The sequence below is a fragment of the Alexandromys fortis genome, unplaced genomic scaffold, assembly GCF_014885135.2.
Source record: "Alexandromys fortis isolate MF-2015 unplaced genomic scaffold, M_Fortis_MF-2015_v1.1 scaffold_102, whole genome shotgun sequence".
Classification (NCBI taxonomy): domain Eukaryota; kingdom Metazoa; phylum Chordata; class Mammalia; order Rodentia; family Cricetidae; genus Alexandromys; species Alexandromys fortis.
Genome location: NW_026067984.1, coordinates 5,916,915 through 5,936,879, shown reverse-complemented (window position 1 = coordinate 5,936,879; position 19,965 = coordinate 5,916,915). Strand labels below are relative to the sequence as shown.

At 43.6% G+C, this 19,965-nt stretch overlaps 1 protein-coding gene and 2 non-coding genes across 3 annotated transcripts; all 3 read left to right on the top strand.

The window, feature by feature from the left end:
* Positions 1 to 8,853: 8,853 nt before the first annotated feature.
* Positions 8,854 to 13,563, top strand: Rps3a (ribosomal protein S3A). Its single transcript, XM_050158781.1, has 6 exons — positions 8,854 to 9,021; positions 9,646 to 9,749; positions 9,996 to 10,183; positions 11,919 to 12,127; positions 12,574 to 12,683; positions 13,397 to 13,563. Exons 1-6 carry the CDS (start codon positions 8,960 to 8,962, stop codon positions 13,516 to 13,518), a joined length of 795 nt encoding a protein of 264 aa, XP_050014738.1. The 5' UTR covers positions 8,854 to 8,959; the 3' UTR covers positions 13,519 to 13,563.
* Positions 10,952 to 11,024, top strand: LOC126511620 (small nucleolar RNA SNORD73). Its single transcript, XR_007594756.1, has one exon. It is a non-coding gene; the product is annotated as a small nucleolar RNA SNORD73 (small nucleolar RNA).
* LOC126511621 (small nucleolar RNA SNORD73) lies at positions 12,300 to 12,367 on the top strand. The gene has a single exon (XR_007594757.1). It is a non-coding gene; the product is annotated as a small nucleolar RNA SNORD73 (small nucleolar RNA).
* Positions 13,564 to 19,965: the final 6,402 nt, after the last annotated feature.

The window sequence follows — 19,965 nt, the reverse complement described above, 5'->3', positions numbered from 1 at the left end:
TGACCTGTATCACAGTATTTTCAGATGCATCATTTTTAAATGTATTAAACTGTGATCCTAATAGAGCTGGACATGGTGACACATGGCTTCCACACATAACCTCAGAGAAATCTTATATCATAATAATTAATAAATAAATAACTTTTAATGTTGGGAATTGAATCCAGGGCATGCAGGTATATGCTCTGCTACTAAACAACACCACAATTATTTTTGTTTGTTTTGTCTATTTATTTATGTATGTATTTATTTGTTTGTTTTTTGAGACAGGGTTTCTCTATAGCTTTGGTGCCAGTCCTGGTACTAACTCTGTAGACCAGGCTGGCCTTGAATTCACAGAGATCCGCCTGCCTCTTCCTCCAGAAGTCATTCACTACCATGGCCAGCATATTTTATACAAATTTTTTTTTTTAATAATCTTCTGCCTGAACAAAGTTTTACCATGTGGAATTTTCCACTTGAGGTCTCATATCAGTGGTCACATGGTTTCAGATTTTGAAACATCTTATGTTTCCTGATTAGAATGCTCAATCTGTATTATCATGTAAGTATTTTGGGGAATGTCATCATTACAAAGACATTTGAAGTTTGAAGGATTTCCTGGAACTTATTCCATAGACCAGACTGGCCTCCAAGTCAGAGATCCACCTGCCTCTGCTTTCTGAGTGCTGGGATTAAAGGTGTGCGGCCACCATGCCCGGCTTCTAAAAAGGCAGAGTTCTAAAAATAAAAATAACGGCCCAAGATTTCCTCAACTTTCTTCATCTACTGGAGATGATTTTACCCGTTAATTAAATAAATTACCTACTAAACTGCAAGCTCCCAGTCAAATTCTATTTTAAAAGTTGTTATTTGAGAAAGAATGACATGTTCTAAACAGAAAAGCAGGGAGAGGCAAGATAAACATGCCAAGCCACTTTTGACCAGAGGGCATGTCTTGGTTCTAGAAAATCACTAATTGTTTGGATTGCGCATCTGGATGGCAGAGTCCAACCTTAGTATCCACAGCATGCCCACAGCCCCACAGGCCGTCCTCCTGCCAGCGTGGTGCCTCATGATGTGACCTCAGCCCTCAAGAGGCTGAGGGAAGAAAAGTGCCACAGCCAGAGACAAGTGTGGGCTGCAGAGTTAGTCTCGGGTCTTGCTGAGCTACAGAGTGAGACCCTGCCAGACAGAGGCAGGGTAAAAATGGAAAGAAATAAAAAACTAGACACGGCTGGTTTCATTAATGTCCCCCACTGCAGTTTTTACTCTTGGGTAGAAAGAGAAAGTAAGTTCAGTTTTTATTCTGGAGTTGGCAGCCTGTGGGGAAGGGGTCTATAATATAAATTTTATTGGTAAAGAAATTGGAGTTAAATTATTACTGATAGCTGGTTGTGTAACTCAGTGGTTGAGGACTTGTGTTGAAAGCGTGAGGTTGAGGAGGTGCTGGGTTCTATCTAACAGTGAAAAAGAAAGTAGGGAGGGTGGAAGGATGAAGGGAGAGAGACTGAGAGGCTCTGCCAGTATAGAATTAATACGTTATTATTATTGCTTGCTGGAGACTGAGTCTCGTTACATAACTCAGGCTGCCCTTGTACTGACCCTCCTGCCCAGTCTCCCAAGCACACATTGTTACAACTGGCTTCCCAGTTTATTAGATGGAATATTATGTTTGGAAGGAACAATCGATGTCCATGGTCACTAGTTTTCACCAGTATGTAATGACATGAGAGAAATAAGGTCTAAGTCTGTATTATGGTAAAGATCTTTTCCATTTCTGAGGCTGCCACTTTTCCCAAGTGATGGTATCCTTTGCTTTTTAGCTTCATCAGAGACCCTGACTTTTAAAAAACAAAAAACAAAATTCAGGATGATGGGGGTGGATCTGACTTCTTCACTGAATAGAATGGACCTTTTATCTATCTATCTATCTATCTATCTATCTATCTATCTATCTATCTATCGAGATAGGGTTTCACCTTGTAGCCTTGGCTGTCCTGGAACTCCCTCTGTAGACCAGACTGGCCTCAAACTCAGAGATCTGCTTGCCTCCCCTTCCTGGGTGCTGGGATTAAAGGTGTGCACCACCATACCCAACTAGAACTGAATTTTTATTAGGGGACATCTTATTTTTATTTGGGTAGTCAATATATAAGTCAATATATATATTTTAAATGAAATGATGTTATTAGGAAATGTTGGGTCTTTTGTTGTTTTATAATTGGCAAGATTCAACATTTGTTGTCTTGTTGGTTCCTAAATATTCTGAATACATGGACTGGTTCACAAACAATATGTGACTGCCTACAGATCAGGATGTAGCACCATGCCTGCCTGGATACTGACATGTCAACCCCTGCCATGATAATTGTTATGGTCTAGTGGTAGCTGTCACCTGGGTACCCTGTCTCCTTAAGAGACAAGCCCTGCCCATTCCCCCTCCCTTCCCTGTGAGCTCTCTCTCTTCCCACCCCTCTTCTGAAGAGGTGGCTGCTGCCTCTCTCTTCTTCCCCTTTCTCTCCTTCCTCTCCTCTGTTCTCCCCCCTCCCTCTGTCTCTCTGTCCCTCTCTCTCTTCCCCTTCCCTTCCATAACTCACTAAATAAACTCTATATCCAAACTCTCCCAGCATGGTGTGCCTCTCACCCACTGTGGTCTCCCTCCAACAGCTGCCCCCTTCACCTGTTGCTTTAGAGAATAACAATCATAACAGACTAATCCACTGAAACTGTAAGCAAATCTCTAGAGAATAACAATAACAGACTAATCCACTGAACTGTGAACAAGCCTCCAAACAAATACTTTCTTTTATATGAGTTGCCTTGTTCATGGCATCTCTTCACAGCAATAGAACAATGACTAAGACAGAGGGTTAGGCCAGGCATTGGTGGCACACGCCTTTAATCCCAGCTCTCAGGAGGCAAAGGCAAGTGGACCTCTGTGAGTTCAAGGCTAGCCTGGTCTACAAGAGCTAGTTTCCAGGACAGGTTCCAAAGCTACAGAGAAACCCTGTCTTGAAAAATGAAACAACAACAGCAAAAAGACAGAGGGTTAATATCTAGACTATATAAAGAACTAAAAACAAAACCCGTACAGAAAACAAATGACTCAATTAACAGGGTATAGACTAAACAGAGTTCTCAGAAGGCAAAACACAAATGGCTGAGAGACACTTGAATAAAATGTTCAGCATCCTTAGTACTTTGAAATTTCTTCTTACATCAACCATTATTGCCATGATCAGTAAAAGAAATGATAGCCCATGCTGGCGAGGATGTGGGAAAGGAGAACACTTGTCCCTTGCTGGTAGGAGTGTAAATTGGAGCCGACACTACGGAGATCAGGGTGGCGGTTCCTCAGAGTTGACTTCCCACAAGATGCAGCTACATCACTCTGAAGCATCTACCCAAAGGACTCTACATCCTACTACAAAGACACTTGCTCAACCATGTTCATTGCTTCTTTGACCATAATAGCCAGAAGCTGAAAACAGCCTGGATGTCTGTTAATGGATTAATAGCTAGCAGAAATGTGATACAATCATACATGGAATATTACTCAGCTGTAAAGAAAAATGAAATTTGCAGGTAAATGGATGGAGCCAGAAGAATTTCTTCCTGAGTGAGTAACCCAGCCCCTCAAAGGCAAGTACTGTTTGTTTTCTCTTACGTGGATGTTAGTTTTTAAACTTTCAAAATGTGATCTATAATCTGAGTAGCCACAGAGATTGGGGTAAACCTAAGGAACCGGGGTAGGGGGGTTTCAGCTAAGGGAGGGGAAACAGAATGAAACTCCCATAGGAGGGTTAAATAGGGAAATGAAAGGGAGAGGAAGTAAAGGAGGGACAACTAACACCAAAGGTCATTTGAGAAACCGTACAGAAACCTACTACTATAGAATTTCCCTACATATCGACACACATGTGAAAGGACTCTAAATGGAGTGACCAAATAATAGGTCACCAACTAAACATGCCACCAAGTAAAACTGAGGTGCCAGGAATGGGTTACGTCTTGTTGAGTCATTGGCAAAAGGGGGTCCTATGAAAACCGCCAAACAATCCAGGCTATAGCCTAGGCTACTGGTTGCTCTCCACGACCAGATGGTAAGGTTGTGCTGAAGAGAATGCTTTCTTATGTTACTGAGCACAGAGAAGTCAAGCTGTGGCCTACCTAGCAGCTTCACTCCTGCTGACTAGCATTCATGGAGCTGGAGGATAATCTGCTTGCTGCCGGAGGGAAAAGGTAATCACCAATATCACCCAGCTGCAAACCCTGCAAATTCTGATAACAGTGACTACTTGCAAGATATACTGATACAATAATGGCACAAATATGGGATAATCAGCCACTTTTTGATTGGATTTAATGTCTACTCCATGAGAGAGAACCCATGCCTAACACTGCTGAGGTGGTCAAGAACCTAAGATTAGACAGGTCACGGGCTTGGGGAAAACATAATATCATTTTGCTAAAAGAACACAGCATAATGACTCCTAATGATGACATATTTCCATAACCATACATCAGTGCCCCACTCAGCCCACATCAAGAATAGTTTATTCCTCTTCTGGCCTGTAGACATACACACAGACAGAATATTGTATACATAATAAATATATATTAAAAAAAGTTAAAAGAATAGTTTATTGCCGGGCGGTGGTAGCACACGCCTTTAATCCCAGCACTCAGGAGGCAGAGGCAGGCGGATCTCTGTGAGTTCGAGGCCAGCCTGGTCTACAAGAGCTAGTGCCAGGACAGGCTCCAAAACCACAGAGAAACCCTGTCTCGAAAAACAAAACAAACAAACAAAAAAGAATAGTTTCTTCTTACAGTAAAAGGGGATTAACAAAGAGATTCATAACTGGGCAACGTGCAAAGAATGAGTTTGGAGCACTCAGACCTAAATGGGAGCACTCAGTCCTAAATAGGACATCGTTATCCCATCAAGATCCAGGGAACTATGTGGATGAGGAAGCAAAAAGATTGTAAGAGCCAGGGATGAGGGATGACTACAAGGAAATAGCACCTTCCCGATACAACAGGATTGATACACAGAAGAGAACTCAGAGACTGAGTCAGCACACATAGGACCTGCACAGCTTCCAGCCATCTGAGGTCAGAACACTAAGAGGGAGAAGTGGACATGGGGTCCTACTCCTAACCAAGAAGCCACCTGCAATTGATACCCACTGGCAAGCAGAAAATCAATTTTCTCCAACCGAGTCTCACTGTTATCGACCACACTCCAGGGTAGGCCCCATGCCCAAAAGCAGTTGACAAACACAAAACTAACTCACTGGTATTTTCGTGGACTTTTTGTTTCCTTTTGCTTTGTTTGGGCAATGGTCTTTTGCTTGCTTGTTTTGATTTTTGAGGACTTTTTTGAAAGATAGGAGAAAAACAACACAAAGCCAGGTGGGTAGGGAGACTGGAGGATCTGGGAAGAATTTGGGGAGGGGAAAATACAACCAAAATGTGTGGTATGAAAAAAACCAGTAAAATAATAATAAAGTCAGATTCTCCTTTATTATAGATGTGACAGGCCTGGAACTAACTATGTAGACCAGCTAGCCTCCATCATACAGATCCAGTTGCCTCCACTTCCTGAATGCTGGGGTGAAGGGTGATCCCTAGCCCTTTGTTTCTGTCTCTTTAAATTGTAGAAAGAAAAATCAAATCCTATCTTTGAATTTTGTGTGTGTGTGTGTGTGGTGGGGGAAGGAGGCTGGTGACCTGTGCTGACGATAAGACCCAGGACTTCATACATGTTAGACAAATGCTCTATTACTGCCGTACACTCCTGGTTTCACCTTAACTAGTTCTAGGGGTACACGTGAGTAGCGTTAAATATGGCCACACCATTATAAAGTAAGGACTGTAGGATACCACAGACAACAGGTGTGTGGAGATGCTGAAGAACTGCAGGTGGGACTAATGATTTGGGGAGATTTAGAAGGCCATGGTAGGAGGAGGTAGGAGCTGAGATCTAGAAGGGATTTTAAGGTTAAAAATGTGGAGGGCAGAAGTTGTGCTGTGGCCGGGAAGGACGTGACGGGACTTAATGACTACCAAGTGGAGCCCGAGGGCAAAGAAAAGCCCTCGGAGTACAATATTCAATGTGTTTGCCAGGCATGACCAGTCACAGATTGGGGAGTTCAAGAGCTTTTAACATGACTGATCGGAACAAAGATGGCCTCATTAACAGAGGAGGGTTGCGTGATACACTTGCTTGCTGAAAGAAAAGTCCAGCTGAGGAGCATCTCGAGGCCGTGATTAGTGAGGCTTCAGGTCCCGTCAGCTTCTCACAATGTCTGCTGAGAAGTTAAATGGTACAGCTTATGAAGCCTGTGTCAATTCAGTCGTGCTACTTGATGCATTTACAGGAGAGGGGGTGGATGGGCTGTGGGGAAAGGCACCCATTGACAAAACAGGGAATTACAGTGAATCATACACCTCCTTAAAGACAACAACAGCAGAAAAGAACTTCACATCAGCCAGATGCCAGAATATGATTCTTGGGAACCGGAGGTGGGGGGATCCTTTAAGCCAGGGAGAAGCCTAAGCTACATATAGACTTCATCTCAAACGAACAATGAAATAGTTCGATCCCCTGTCACTGCTTTGGGTATTTCCATTGAGCGCACGTGTATAAACACACATACCCACAGACACACACTCACACATACTTCCTTTATGGTGCTGGGGAACGAGCCCAGGGACTTGTTCATGCCAGATATACACCGCCAGTGAACACCTCCAGTCCCAGATCTTCAGAGATAGACCTCATTATGTAGCCCAGGCTGCCTTCAAAGAATCTTGGCTTTCTGAATTCTGGGTTCCCAGGGGTGTGCCATCACCTCTGGCTCCAGGGTTTCCTTTAAAGTTATAGTGTGCCCTTAGCTATACAGCTTTTGTCTTTCTGGTATTTAGTCTTGGACATCTGGGTAAATGTTATCTTTATGATCAGATTGGAAATGGGACATTTTTGTCATTTCCCAAATATAGGGTAACATGACAGTAGCCTCCTCTCAAATCAGAGGCATTTTTTTTTTTTTTTTTTTTTTTTTTTTTTGAGATAGGGTTTCTCTGTATAACAGACCTGGCAGTCCTGGAACTCACTTTGTAGACCAGGCTGACCTTGAACTCACTTGAGACCTGCTTGTCTCCTCCTGGGAATAAAGGTGTGTGCCTTCACCACCTGGCTGAATTATCTGTGGGCGGTGGTGGAGTCAATATATTTTGAAGGAAACAAAAAAAAAAGATTCAACAACTTGGGAGGCTGGTCAACAGGGAGTTGATTTCCGGCTTGGTCACTGTTTTTGTTTGTTTTTGGCTTTGGCCAGTTCTCAGGACTAAACTTTTTTTTTTTTTTTAGTTTTTCGAGACAGGGTTTCTCTGTAGCTTTGGAGCCTGTCCTGGCACTAGCTCTTGTAGACCAGGCTGGCCTCAAACTCACAGAGATCTGCCTGCCTCTGCCTCCCGAGTGCTGGGATTAAAGGCGTGCGCCACCAACGTCCAGCTAGGACTAAACTCTTGAGACAGCTGGTGACATTTCACCAGGTTGTGCTTTGCTAAATTGGAATAGTTAAACTGGATGTGGTAGAGCATGCAAGTCAACACTCAGGAGGCTGAGGCCTGAGGACCTTGAGTTCAAGGTCAGCCCAAACTACACAGCAAGACTCTTGTCTCGAAAAATAAAACAAACAAATAAATAAATAAAAAGAAAAATAAAACAAAAAAACATAAAAATGGGGAAGGGGATTCTACGTTAAGAAAAGTGGTGGTCATTTAGGTACAAGGATTAAATTCCACTGTGCCTTTTTAAAGCACTGGGGATGGAATCCAGGGCCTCAGATGGTCCTGAGGTTTTACCATTAATCCACTCTAATCCCATATTTCACGAAAAAACAAAAACTCCCCCATCCCCTGAGGGAGGGCTTGCGAGATGGCCCAGCTGGTAAAGGCACCTGCAGAGGTCTGACCCTGAGTTCAGCCTGACCACTTGAGTTCCACCTCTATACCCACACTGTGGGAGAATAGAACCAACTTCTGAGAGTCGTTTTCTGACAGACTGGAGAAGTAGATGCATAACACACATAGGCACACGAAAGCAATAAAAATATGATTACAAATGTGTAGGAGATATATAGTAAAGTATACAAACTGGGCAGGTGCTGGTATCAGAAATGCCTTTGCTTGCGTCGATGGGTAAGACATATACAGAAAGTATATATACTCCTCCTAGTCCCTCGGCCCAGTCTGTCTTGCTAGGTAGTTGAGGCTGATCTAGAACTCAACATACACTCCAGGCTGTCCTCCAACTTGCTATCCTCCTGCCTCCAGAGCTCTGGGATTGCAGGCATGCGTGACCAGCCCTGGATAAGCCTCTATCTTCATGCATGTTCACAGAACAACCATACCCGAGACTAATCAGAAGCCAACATCAACACGCAGGATGTGAGCAGCATGCCCGGGGTTATGCCTATTTAATTATACTAACGCTTTGAAGTCGATCATACCATTATTCCCATTTTACACATGAGGGATCGGAAGGCCAGAGAGGTCGGAAGGCTAAGTACTGTTCAAGCCACCACCTGAACGTGGATGTGTTGTCTCCGATTCAAAGCCTGTGCTCCGGGGAAGAAACACACTCTCAGGTTAGAACACGAGACGGCTCACTGGGCACCCTCAGGGCGACGGAAACCACAGGAAACCTGACGTGGGCGCCAGTGGGGTCACGCGCGCGCCGGTCCACGGTGCAGCCTCCCAGCCAGCCCGCCACCCGCCGCGCGGCCTCCCGACACACGAGGGCGCTGTCGCAGCACGGCGGGCGCGAGCCGCCGGGCAGTGTCGCGAGATTGGGGAAAGCCGGAAGGGCGACAGAGCCAGGGTCACGTAGCCGGCGCTTCCCCCGCCCCGCTCGCGTAAGTTCTCGCGCGAGTTCTACTTCCGCCCTTTTGGCTCCCTGAGCAGCACCATGGCGGTCGGCAAGAACAAGCGGCTGACGAAAGGCGGCAAGAAGGGAGCCAAGAAGAAAGTGTAAGTGGCGGATTCTGCGGACGCCCGGTGCGCGGGACCCGCGGGAGTCGGCGGGCAGCTTCTAGGCTGCAGCGTGGGGCGGATGGTGAGGATGCGGGGCGGATTCGCCGGCCGGTGCGCTCCGGGCGGCCGCCTCTCCCCGACCCGGCCGGGTGCCGAGCGCCGCGTGCGAGCCGCGTGCGAGCCGGGCTTCCGTCGCGAGTGGCGGCTTTGGGGTTGCGTGACGGCCGCGTCACTTTTTGTACCTCTCCCGCATCTTGAAGTTCGTCGGTCACTGTGGTTGTCCGCTCGGGACCCCACGTCACTCCCGTGCTGGGGCCTCGTGGACCCCGGGAGCTCCCGACACTTGCAGACCCCTTCGTCCTGTTAAGAACTAGTTCTTGTCCCAGACCTTCGGGTTCTGGGATGCGTGTGGGGCTGCGTGTGTGTGGGAGCAGTGGAGAAGGCACGGGGTCCAACTTCCCGGTTCGTCCCGGTTGACAGACGCTCACGCCACGGCGAGCCAGTTTGAAGTTTTGGGACATTTATGTCAGCGGAAGTATTAAGGAGAAGGAAGGTTTAAAAGTTGGTAGTAGTAGTGATAAATATTTAGCAAGAAGCTCAGCCTGTTTTCCGCAAACCCAGGGTTGATCCATTTTCGAAGAAAGATTGGTATGATGTGAAAGCCCCGGCCATGTTCAATATTAGAAACATTGGAAAGACATTAGTCACGAGGACTCAAGGAACCAGTGAGTACTGTATGCTTTTTTTTTGTTGTTGTGGGTATTAACAGACGTCTGGGTGTGTTTGTGATGGGGGACTTGATGGGTAAATCAGCCCAGGGGTTTCTGGCCTGGCGTTTGGGGTGCTTGTTTTTCATACATATGTAGCAGGAAGAATTAACCAAGAAAATGTTTGGCTGAGTATTGCCAGTAAGTCATCCGTGCCTAGGTGGATTTTGTAACAAGTTAACAGGATATTGGGTTCTTTTGTAGAAATTGCATCCGATGGCCTCAAGGGTCGCGTGTTTGAAGTGAGCCTTGCTGATCTCCAAAACGATGAAGTTGCATTTAGAAAATTCAAGCTAATCACTGAGGATGTTCAGGGCAAAAACTGTCTGACTAACTTCCACGGCATGGATCTTACCCGGGACAAAATGTGTTCCATGGTCAAAAAGTGGCAGGTGAGAAATCCGCCTCCCCCAACTGCATTTGAGCATGTATGTAGTGCTGTGGTGTGCACGTGCAGGGGTGTCATGGTGTGGTGATTTGGACATCAGACCTTTGCTTTCTTGGTATTAAGCACCAGCCTGAAGTTGGGTCCTCCTGAGTTTGAATGTCAGCCATGGCATTTTTTTTTTTTCACATAAAGAATGAACAAGTTTTTTTCCCCACTGTCATTTATATATTGTTGAGCTAGCTACTAGAGATAAAACTGCAAGGAGAGCCTGATCAAATGTTGTCTTTTACCCACTTACCTGAATTCTACCTTCTGAACTCCCTTTCCCCCATGAATGATGAAAATTTTTAAATTGTGGTCAAGCTGCTTTTTATTCTTGGGTGTTAGAGGTAGCACCCACTACTTTCCACATAGGCAGTTACTCTTTATATTGAGCTACAGCCCCTGGCCAAGTATTTACTGGTTAAAGGGCACATAGGCAGAAGTAGTTTAGAGACTGTTTTAGGGCTGCCCATCTTCAGAGTTTGTAGTGGAAAGGTGACTATTCCATTGTCTCTGGCCGTGGAGGATGACGGTGGCAGAACTTGTCTGCATTTATTTTGTCCTTGGAAAGTAACAAGCTTAGCAGCTTGGCTTCTTTATTTGTAACATCAGCTCATTGAGTTGTGAAGATGAAATAGCTGGTGTAGGTGTTTGCGGAAATCAGTAACCCATATCATTTTAGGAAATACTAAGATATATACAGGTAACAGTATTGGCATATGTATATGGGAATGAATGATGACAAAATGTTTCGGTCCCAAATGAATTGTACTGATTTAACCGTTACATGTATTTCTGACATTCCCATACAGATTATGCAATTCTGGAAATAAAAGGTTGTTTAGTAGATATTGATACATTCTTTTTGTGGTGGAAGTTTTTTTGTTTTATTTTTTTAGACAGGGGCTAACTATGCTGCCTAGTCTGACCTCGAATTCACAGAGATCTACCTGCTTCTGCCTCTGGAGTGCTGGAGTTGAAGGCGTGTGCCACCACACATGGCAGATAGTGGGTAGGTTTTAAAACAGGATAGGCTTCAAAGCTACAGAGAAACACTGTCTCAAAAAGCCAAAAAAAAAAAAGATGGAAATAGGGTCCAATTAGCTGTCAGGTTAGGTATTTAAATCCTTTAGTTTGAAATAAAAGGGATTAAAAATGCTGTTACAGCAGAACTTTCCCCCTTTTTTTCCTTTGGAGAAAGGATCCCTAACCTGTTCTGGTAGACCTAGGCCTGCTGTGTAGACCTAGCTGGCCTTGAAGTTGTGGATTGCAGCTGTGTGTCAATGTATCTGGCCTATTTTGTCAATTGGTGGGTTTTTGGTTTCTTTAAATTGACACAGGGACTTAAACTATCCTTGACTGACATGGAACTTAGCTTTGTAGACTGCAATGGATTCAAACTCTTATTAGAGATCCAACCTCTCTTGCCTCCTGCTTGGTGTGCTAGGATTAAAGCACACACACAACCTACTTTTTTGCTTAAAGATGAAAGCAAATTCATATCTCATCTGGTGTATGCTGTCTTAGAATTTAACTTCCAAAGCTCTTCTGTTTGCGGGGGTTTTATGTTAGTACGTGAAGAATTGGTTGAGACCCTAAAACAACTGCTGTACAGGCTGATGGAGGTGGTGCACATGGGCGGGGAGGCTAGCCAAAGCTAGTGAGACCCCGTCTCAGAAGAATCCTTTTCTCCCCAGACCATGATTGAAGCTCACGTTGACGTCAAGACAACCGATGGTTATTTGCTCCGACTCTTCTGTGTTGGTTTCACTAAAAAACGCAACAACCAGATCCGCAAGACCTCATATGCACAGCACCAGCAGGTCCGCCAGATCCGGAAGAAGATGATGGAGATCATGACCCGAGAGGTGCAGACAAATGACTTGAAGGAAGTGGTTAATAAACTGTAAGTGGGTTTTTGTTTTCTCCTGTTGAATTATCCTTCGGTAAGAGAAGGCTGTAAGAGAAGGCGTATGTGGGCAAGCTGGAGATATTTTTCCAGTTGACGCTCCAACAGTGGATAGTGAAACTTAGACAGTTACTTTGATACACAAGAGCTTTCCATGATACTGTATGGGAATACATGATGAGAAGATGTTTCGGTCCCAGTTGATGTACACTGATAACTTAACATTTTCCTGATGTTCCCATGCAGAATACAAATGGCTAAGGATATTGTGCAAAAGACTTGGGTGCTAATTTTGTTGTTAGATATTATAACCATCTTTAATTAGGATGCCTGTGGTTATACATTACTATCTAAGGTTTTTTTTTTTCAGTGTAGTTATGTGAAAAACAGACTTTGGTGGGTTTCTTGTTTGTTTTTTTATTTAAAGTTTGCTGGTCTTGCAGGATTCCAGACAGCATTGGGAAAGACATAGAAAAGGCTTGCCAGTCCATTTATCCTCTTCATGATGTCTTCGTTAGAAAAGTAAAGATGCTGAAGAAACCCAAGTTTGAATGTAAGTAAGAAATCAGGATTCATGAGAAAAAAATTTCTGGGACCAAATACATGACTTTTTTAATGACTGGTATTTTATAAATTGATTATAATTTGATTACATGTATGTATAGTTTAGGCACCACCCTGTATGTACTTGGTGACTTTGTTCTGAAGAGGGCTTCAGTTTACCTGGGACTGAAGTTAACAGATGATTGCAAACTACCTGTGGGTGCCGGGAACGGAATGAACCCAGTTCCTCTAGAACAAGTGCTCTTAACCACTGAGCCCCTCTTCAGCTCTTTACATGTCAATATTACTCATTTTTAAATTGGATTTATTTTTGAGATAGGGTTTCAGTGTGTATATAGCCCTATCTGTTCTGGAACTCAGCTCCATCTGCCTGCTGCCTGCCTTTGCATCCTGAGTGCTGGGATTAAAGGCGTGCAAGACCACAGGTGGCGTTGTGTAAAATAATTTTTTTTGTAATTTTTTTTAATTTTGAGAAAGGGCTTTTCTGCAGCTTTGGAGCTCGTCCTGGAACTAACTCTTGTAGACCAGGCTGGCCTCAAATTATCAGATCTGCCTGCCTCTGCCTCCCTGGGATCAAATGCTTGAGCCACCAACTGTCCGGCTCAACATATAAATTTTTAAGGGCAAGACTTTTCTGTTTCCTTGTGTGTATGTAGTATGAAGTTATACTTATTTATAACAAGGTTTTTTTTTTTCTTTTAGTGGGAAAACTCATGGAGCTCCATGGTGAAGGTGGTAGTTCTGGAAAGACTACTGGTGACGAGACAGGTGCTAAGGTTGAACGAGCTGATGGATATGAACCACCAGTCCAGGAATCTGTGTGAAATACAGATTTTTAATAGTGACAAATAAACTCTTATTTGTGATGATGGTTTGCTTCTGAACACTGTTTTAAAATATGACAGGTTGGAGAATTTAAAGACTTGTGTAGCTAGGCTTTTGTAGAATGGCACTCTTATTCCTTAGCATCTGCTGGGTCATGACTTGACAGAGGACATGTCAGGACAAGATAGAGGCTGCCTTAGTTCTTCAGCCATTTGGCCTGCTTTTGGGTCCTGTCCTCAAATTTTTGGTCACTTTTTATTTCTAGTAAAGTTCTCATGCAGTGCTTATGGTGTGGAGACTACAGTTGGCGAGCTGAATACAGGAAATTACTTTGTAGAGTTTTGATGCCTGGGCAGCATCCAGATCAGATAGCAGGTCTTAAACTTGCTAGGTTAGTGTTCTCCAGTCCTGTCTGGCCTTGGCCTGGAACTCAGAGATTTGTCTTTCGAGTGCTGAGATAGTCTGGCCAATTTTTAATGCTGTATTTAGGTTCTACAATGCCATTCCAGAAAGTTTAAGTTCATGGAAGTCCCTAGATTTTCTGAAGACAACTCAGTTTTCTTGTTTTCATTAAGCATGTTCCTCCCCCAATTTTAGCCTATGCCTTTACAAGGTAAAGTATTAGGAAGTGTACCTTCTAGGCATTTTATATTTGACATCCTAAAGTGGTGTTTTGCTTGCAGAACAGGGATCTTGGACATGGTAGGTAGCAAACAATACTATTACAAGTATTTTTCCAGCCCTAAAGTGTTAGTTGAGACAGGGTCTTGGTATATGTAGCTCAAGCAAGCTTACTGGTTTACATCTTGGAGCAGGGACTTGGATAACACTCTTCAAAGGGCTTATTTGAAAAGGCTCAAAGAGGAGTTAGGCCAGGAGCTCAAGAGGTGGCTCAGCCATTAAGAGCTGAGGACCCACATGGTGGCCGAACTGTCAAATGCAAGTTAAGGGGAACACACTTTTTTCTGTACCTCTGGGCACCAGGTATGAGTGGTGCCACATACATTAGAACAAAACATGTAAAATGGCTTGGCCTATTTAAGCCTACCTATAGGCCACTCTGGAAGTCTGTTATATAACATGCTTCTGTGGGGTTGATGGGAACCTGTATTTCTAGGACTTGGAATGACTTGCCTTAGTCTGTCCTAGAAAGACAAAAATTTGTAATGAAGATAGCAAACAAACCAAGAACAACTTTAACTGTAGACTAACTTTAAAGGGGTAAGTCCTAAGGAGGCTATCATCAAGACTTATGCCTGCTCCCAAGGGAAAGACAAACAGAAAAGACAAGTAATAAAAGACAGACTACCATAACTAAAATTGCACACCAAATATTTCCCAAACAGCACGCCCAGGGTATAACAAGAGCATTAACACTACGGTATTTTCTTTGAACAATGATTATTTTAGTGATACCTTTTGGCCTTAATTTGGCTCCAATGCATATCTATATTTTTGACCAGATAGTTGACTAGAAGGGATTACCTTGTATAGTATAGGATATTTAGCGGGGTCACTGGTCTCTACCCATTAGATAGTAACCCTAGTTTGAAGAGTCTTGCCTATGGTAAACTTAATGAGATATCAGTGTGGATGTGCCTCTAGCCTCTTGGTTAGATTAAATGTATCCTTCAAAATAGCTTAGAAAGTCAATGTTGGCCATAATCTATTGACTGGCTGCTCTTGGCTTGGACCATGCCATGTATTTACATCCTCTGAATAATTCTGAGGGATGAGATAATGTCTCCCTCAGGAAAAGCAGGCTTGCTTCTACATGCTGCCATGGTGAAAAAGGTCCTCTGCCATGACCATTACTTTATGGCCTTCAGGATTTAGGGGCTCAGGAAAAAAGGAACATGACGTCCAGGCAATGCTTGGAGTGGTGAAGTCCTTGGTTTCTGCTGGAGTAGTCTCATGTCTTCTGCCAGTAAATCCTCATGTGTAAAACACAAAGCACTCTTGTTCTGAAGCCAATCTGACATCTACAGTAAATATCTGGGGCTGGAGAGATGGCGCAGTGGTTAAGAGCCCTGGCTGCTTCCAGAGAACCCAGGGTCCACTGCTGGCACCCACATAGTGGCTCATAGTAACTGGTTCAGGAAATCCAATGTCCCTGGGGACCAGGTGTGCTTGTGTATACATAGAAGCAAAATACATATTTTTTTTTTAAATATTTATGTATACAATGTTCTGTCTGTGTGTATGTCTGCAGGCCAGAAGAGGGCACCAGACCTCATTACAGATGGTTGTGAGCCACCATGTGGTTGCTGGGAATTGAACTCAGGACCTTTGGAAGAGCAGGCAATGCTCTTAACCACTGAGCCATCTCTCCAGCCCCAAAATACATATTTTAAAATAAATATTTCAGCACGTATCTATTGGTCTGCTTTCTGTCATGGTGTTTTTGGTTCCTTGGCACCCCTGCCTTTGTGCTTGAGTGACAGCATTAGGTATATGTAGCAGAAGAGGCTACTTATTACGTGGTACTGAACTGGAGGGTTAAGTGCACTAAGCCCTGTCCCCTTTCTACCCTGTGTATCCCTGGCTGTTCTCAAACTCACTGAGATATGCTTGCCTCTGCCTCTTGAGTGTTGATATTAAGGGTGTGCGCTACCACTGCCCAGCACACAGAGAGGCCTTTGAGAAGAAATTCTCGGTTGGCCACTTGGGGGCCTGGAAAACAATGTGGTTGGCTGCATTAATCTTTGAGTCAGGACTCTTAATAAAGTACTTCTACATGATTGGAGAAATAAATATAAAATGATATACTTTGTTTTTGAGATGGTCTCGTAGAGCTTGCTGTAGATTACCTGTATCAAAGGATAACCTTGAACTCCTTACGTTCCTTTCCCTACCTATAAGTGCTAGGATTATAGGATTGCCACTGCATGACTTAATTATCTAGGTATGACATTTTACTTTATTACCCAGATTGGCTTCAGACTCAAATTTGAGTTTAAACCCCCTTGGGCTGAAGTGATCTTGCCATCCCAGTCCCGCAAGTAGCTGAGAACAGGTGTGTTTCATCATTCCTGCCTGCCTGCCTGCCTGCCTGCCTCCCTCCCTCCCTCTCTTCCTCCCTTCCATTTTGTTTTGTTTTTTTTTTTTTTTTGAGTTTACATAGTTTCTCCGTGTAACAGCCCAGGCTGTTCCGGAACTCCCTTTGTAGACCAGGCTGGCCTCTAATTTACCTGGCTCTGCTTCTTGAGTGCCAGGTTTAAAGACTTGCTTGCACCATCACAGCTTGCTTTTTGTTTTTCCACTTTTCTTCAAAAATAAAAATATAAAGAAAGAATAAGTGCAGGATGATTGTTGTCAGTCAGATGTGGCACACAGTGAAGTCTAGCACTCGAGAGGCTCAAGCAGGGTGATCATGAGTTAGTTCTGCCCCAGCTACATAGGGAAACAACACAAAGATTGCTGCTTAGTTATTGAAAAGTAGACAACCAGCAGGTAATATTTTCTAAATTAAGAGTTTGAAGCATTCTGAAAAGAATGCTGGTGAATTAATTCTTGTAGTAGATAAACAGTCTCTACTGTAAATACAATTAGAATTTGTTTAAAATCATCCAGAACGTCCCCCAGTCTCCTCTTTTATTACTTTTATCTAACATGTACTTTGAGATAGTTTCTTGTTACACAGCCTTACCAACGCTACACACCTGAAGTGTAAGTAATGATGGAGAAAGGAACTATCCACTAGTGAACAAACTCAGAACTTGAGTTTCTAGCTAACATTGGTGTACATAAGCGACTGACAAGACTTCTTCCCTACAAACTGTCCTAGATAGTCTCATATAGCCCAAGCTAGCTCTGAATTCACTAACTAACCAAATAACCTTGGGTTTCCGATCTGCCTGCCGCTACCTCCCAAGTGCTGGGATCACAGGCATGTAACAGCTCAGCTTGTACTTCTCTTTCTATCTGAAAGAGCATTTCAGGGGCCCGAAGAGATGGCTCAGTGGTTAAGAGTACTAGTTCTTGCAGAGGACCTAAGTTCAATTCCCAGCATTCATACTGCGGCTCAAAATCACTAGTATGTAACTCCAGTTCCAAGAGCCAACACTTTCTGAATTGCATGGGCACATGGTATATATATACACACACAGGTAAAACATTCATTCACATAAAATAAATCTTAAATTTCGGAGTTTTAATTTGTTCTGTGTATGTGGTTCTTCCCTGCCTCCTCTTGCTCCCTCCTGCATCAGTCTCCACAGTACCGGGATTACAGGAACACCTGTGGGACTCTTTTTTTTTTTTTTTTTTAATGAGTTGTATGAGCGTTTGTAACTTTTACAGGCTAAGAAAATATCAAAACACTTCAAAGAGTTATTTTTATTCATATCTTTGTATCTATGTGAGTGAAAGCCACTTGTATGCAGATGCCCCTGAAGTCCGGAAGAGGGTTTCAGGTCCTCTAGCTGAAGCTGCAGGCAGTTGTGAGCTGCCTGTCATGGGTGCTGTGTCCTCTGGAAGAGCAGGATGTGCTCTTAGCTGCTCAGCCACCTTTCCAGCCACATAGACTACTTTTACAGCTAAAGAGAAACACATCATTTCAGCACAATCAGTGGGAAAGCCTAGATTGGTCCTCAGTGAAGCTGGGCTGTAGTTAGGGCTCCACCAGCCCTTGAATCTCCTTATTGAGCTCTGAGGTAGAAAAAGACTTGTAATGAAAGGAGAGGCCCCTAGATGGCGGCAGTGTTCTGAGTGAGGCTCTGGATCTTGTGCCTTCCATGCAGCGAAGTAAAGAGTAAGGTAGAAAATGATTCCCCACTCGTTCTGAAAATCAGCTTATGAATTCATTCGATGACATTCAAAATGGCATTGAATCGTGAATCTTGTGGCCTATGTGCATCTGACATCAATTAAAAGAAGCCATTAATGTTCACACCAAAGTGAAAATAATCCCTTGTAATTGATCCATATATCCACTGCTGCTTTCTCAGGCTTATGTACTTAAATTGAAGAAACCGAATACAAACTGTGATTTTTTTTAAAGACATTGCCTTATAATCCTATAAGTATTTTTTTAATGTCACTTCTCATGATACATTTTGATAAATACACTAATATTGTCTCTTCTGAATGTTACAGACTGATTTTCAAGACCAATGAAGGAAGTTCCATTCTTATTCTTATTACAGCAAGGTATACAAGGAAACACCTCATCTTTTAGGGTTCAAAGGATAATACCTTGGGTCGAGAGATGTAGCTAAGTAGTGGAGTGCTTGCCTAGTATCACAAGGACTGGGTTTAATCCCTCATACTGCTAAGACTAAAACAAAAGGATAATATATTAAAATGGCCTCTTCAATTTTAACCTAATTTAAAAAAATGAGTATTGCAGGAGGTTTGTATGTGTAGTGGGCGTGGAGGTGTCCCCAGAAGGCTCGTGTGTTTGTATGTGTGGTGGGCATGAAGGTGTCCCCAGAAGGCTCGTGTGTTTGTATGTGTGGTGGGCATGAAGGTGTCCCCAGAAGGCTCATGTGTTAAAGGTTTGTTCCCTATCTAGAGAGACTGCTACTCTGTCTAGATCAGGTCCTGATGAATGAACTAATCCTTGATGGATGAACTCCATTGATGAGTTCACAGCTGTGCAGGACAGTAGGCAGCGGAGGAAGGCTACAGGGGACGTTTCTTTGAAGAACATGTCTTGTGCCTGGCCCTTTATTTTCTCTCTCCTGCTCCCTGCTTTCCCCTCCCTTTCCTGCCTCTTCTTTAGTGGATTCTGTCTGGTGAAAAGCTCCCGCACGATATTCTGGTGTGCCTCAAGTTCAAGGTGATGGAGCCAGATGGCCTTGGACCAAAAACTCTGAAACCAGGCCAAACAGGTATTTCTACTTTAAGTTACGATCGGGTATTTTTGTTGCTGTGAAAAGCTGACGGACAGACGAACAATATCAAGATTTCACCTAAGTGTTGGAAACAAACTCAACAATCCCTTCTCATTTCTTTCTTATAAAATTTTCTCTGCATACAATTATTTTTCTTGGAACATTGTTGATATTTGTCTCTTTTTTTGTTTTTGTTTTTCAGGACAGGGTTTCTCTGTAGCTTTGGAGCCTAGACTGGAACTAGCTCTGTTGATCAGGCTGCCTCTTGATTGTTGGGATTAAAGGCACTCGCCACCACCATCTGGCTTAATTTTTTTTTGGTTGATATTAGTCTTGACTTCAATATATATAATAAGAAAGTACCCATAGAAACCCCACAGCTGCCGGGTGCTGGTGGTGCACGCCTTTAATCCCAGCACTCGGGAGGCAGAGGCAGGCGGATCTCTGGGAGTTCGAGGTCATACAAGAGCTAGTTCCGGGACAGGCACCAAAGCTACAGAGAAACCCTGTCTCGAAAAAAAAGAAAGAAAGAAAAAAAAAAAAAGAAACCCCACAGCCACATCTTGCTTTCTATTGGTTGAGAGAGAAATAGATAGTGAGCAACACGGA

Bases quoted from the DNA above. Each gene is read 5' to 3' on its own strand.
- Rps3a (XM_050158781.1), top strand. From the start codon at position 8,960: ATGGCGGTCGGCAAGAACAAGCGGCTGACGAAAGGCGGCAAGAAGGGA. The intron at 9,022-9,645 runs GTAAGTGGCGGA...CCGCAAACCCAG, and splicing joins AAGGGAGCCAAGAAGAAAGT to GGTTGATCCATTTTCGAAGA. The intron at 10,184-11,918 runs GTGAGAAATCCG...TTTTCTCCCCAG, and splicing joins CCATGGTCAAAAAGTGGCAG to ACCATGATTGAAGCTCACGT.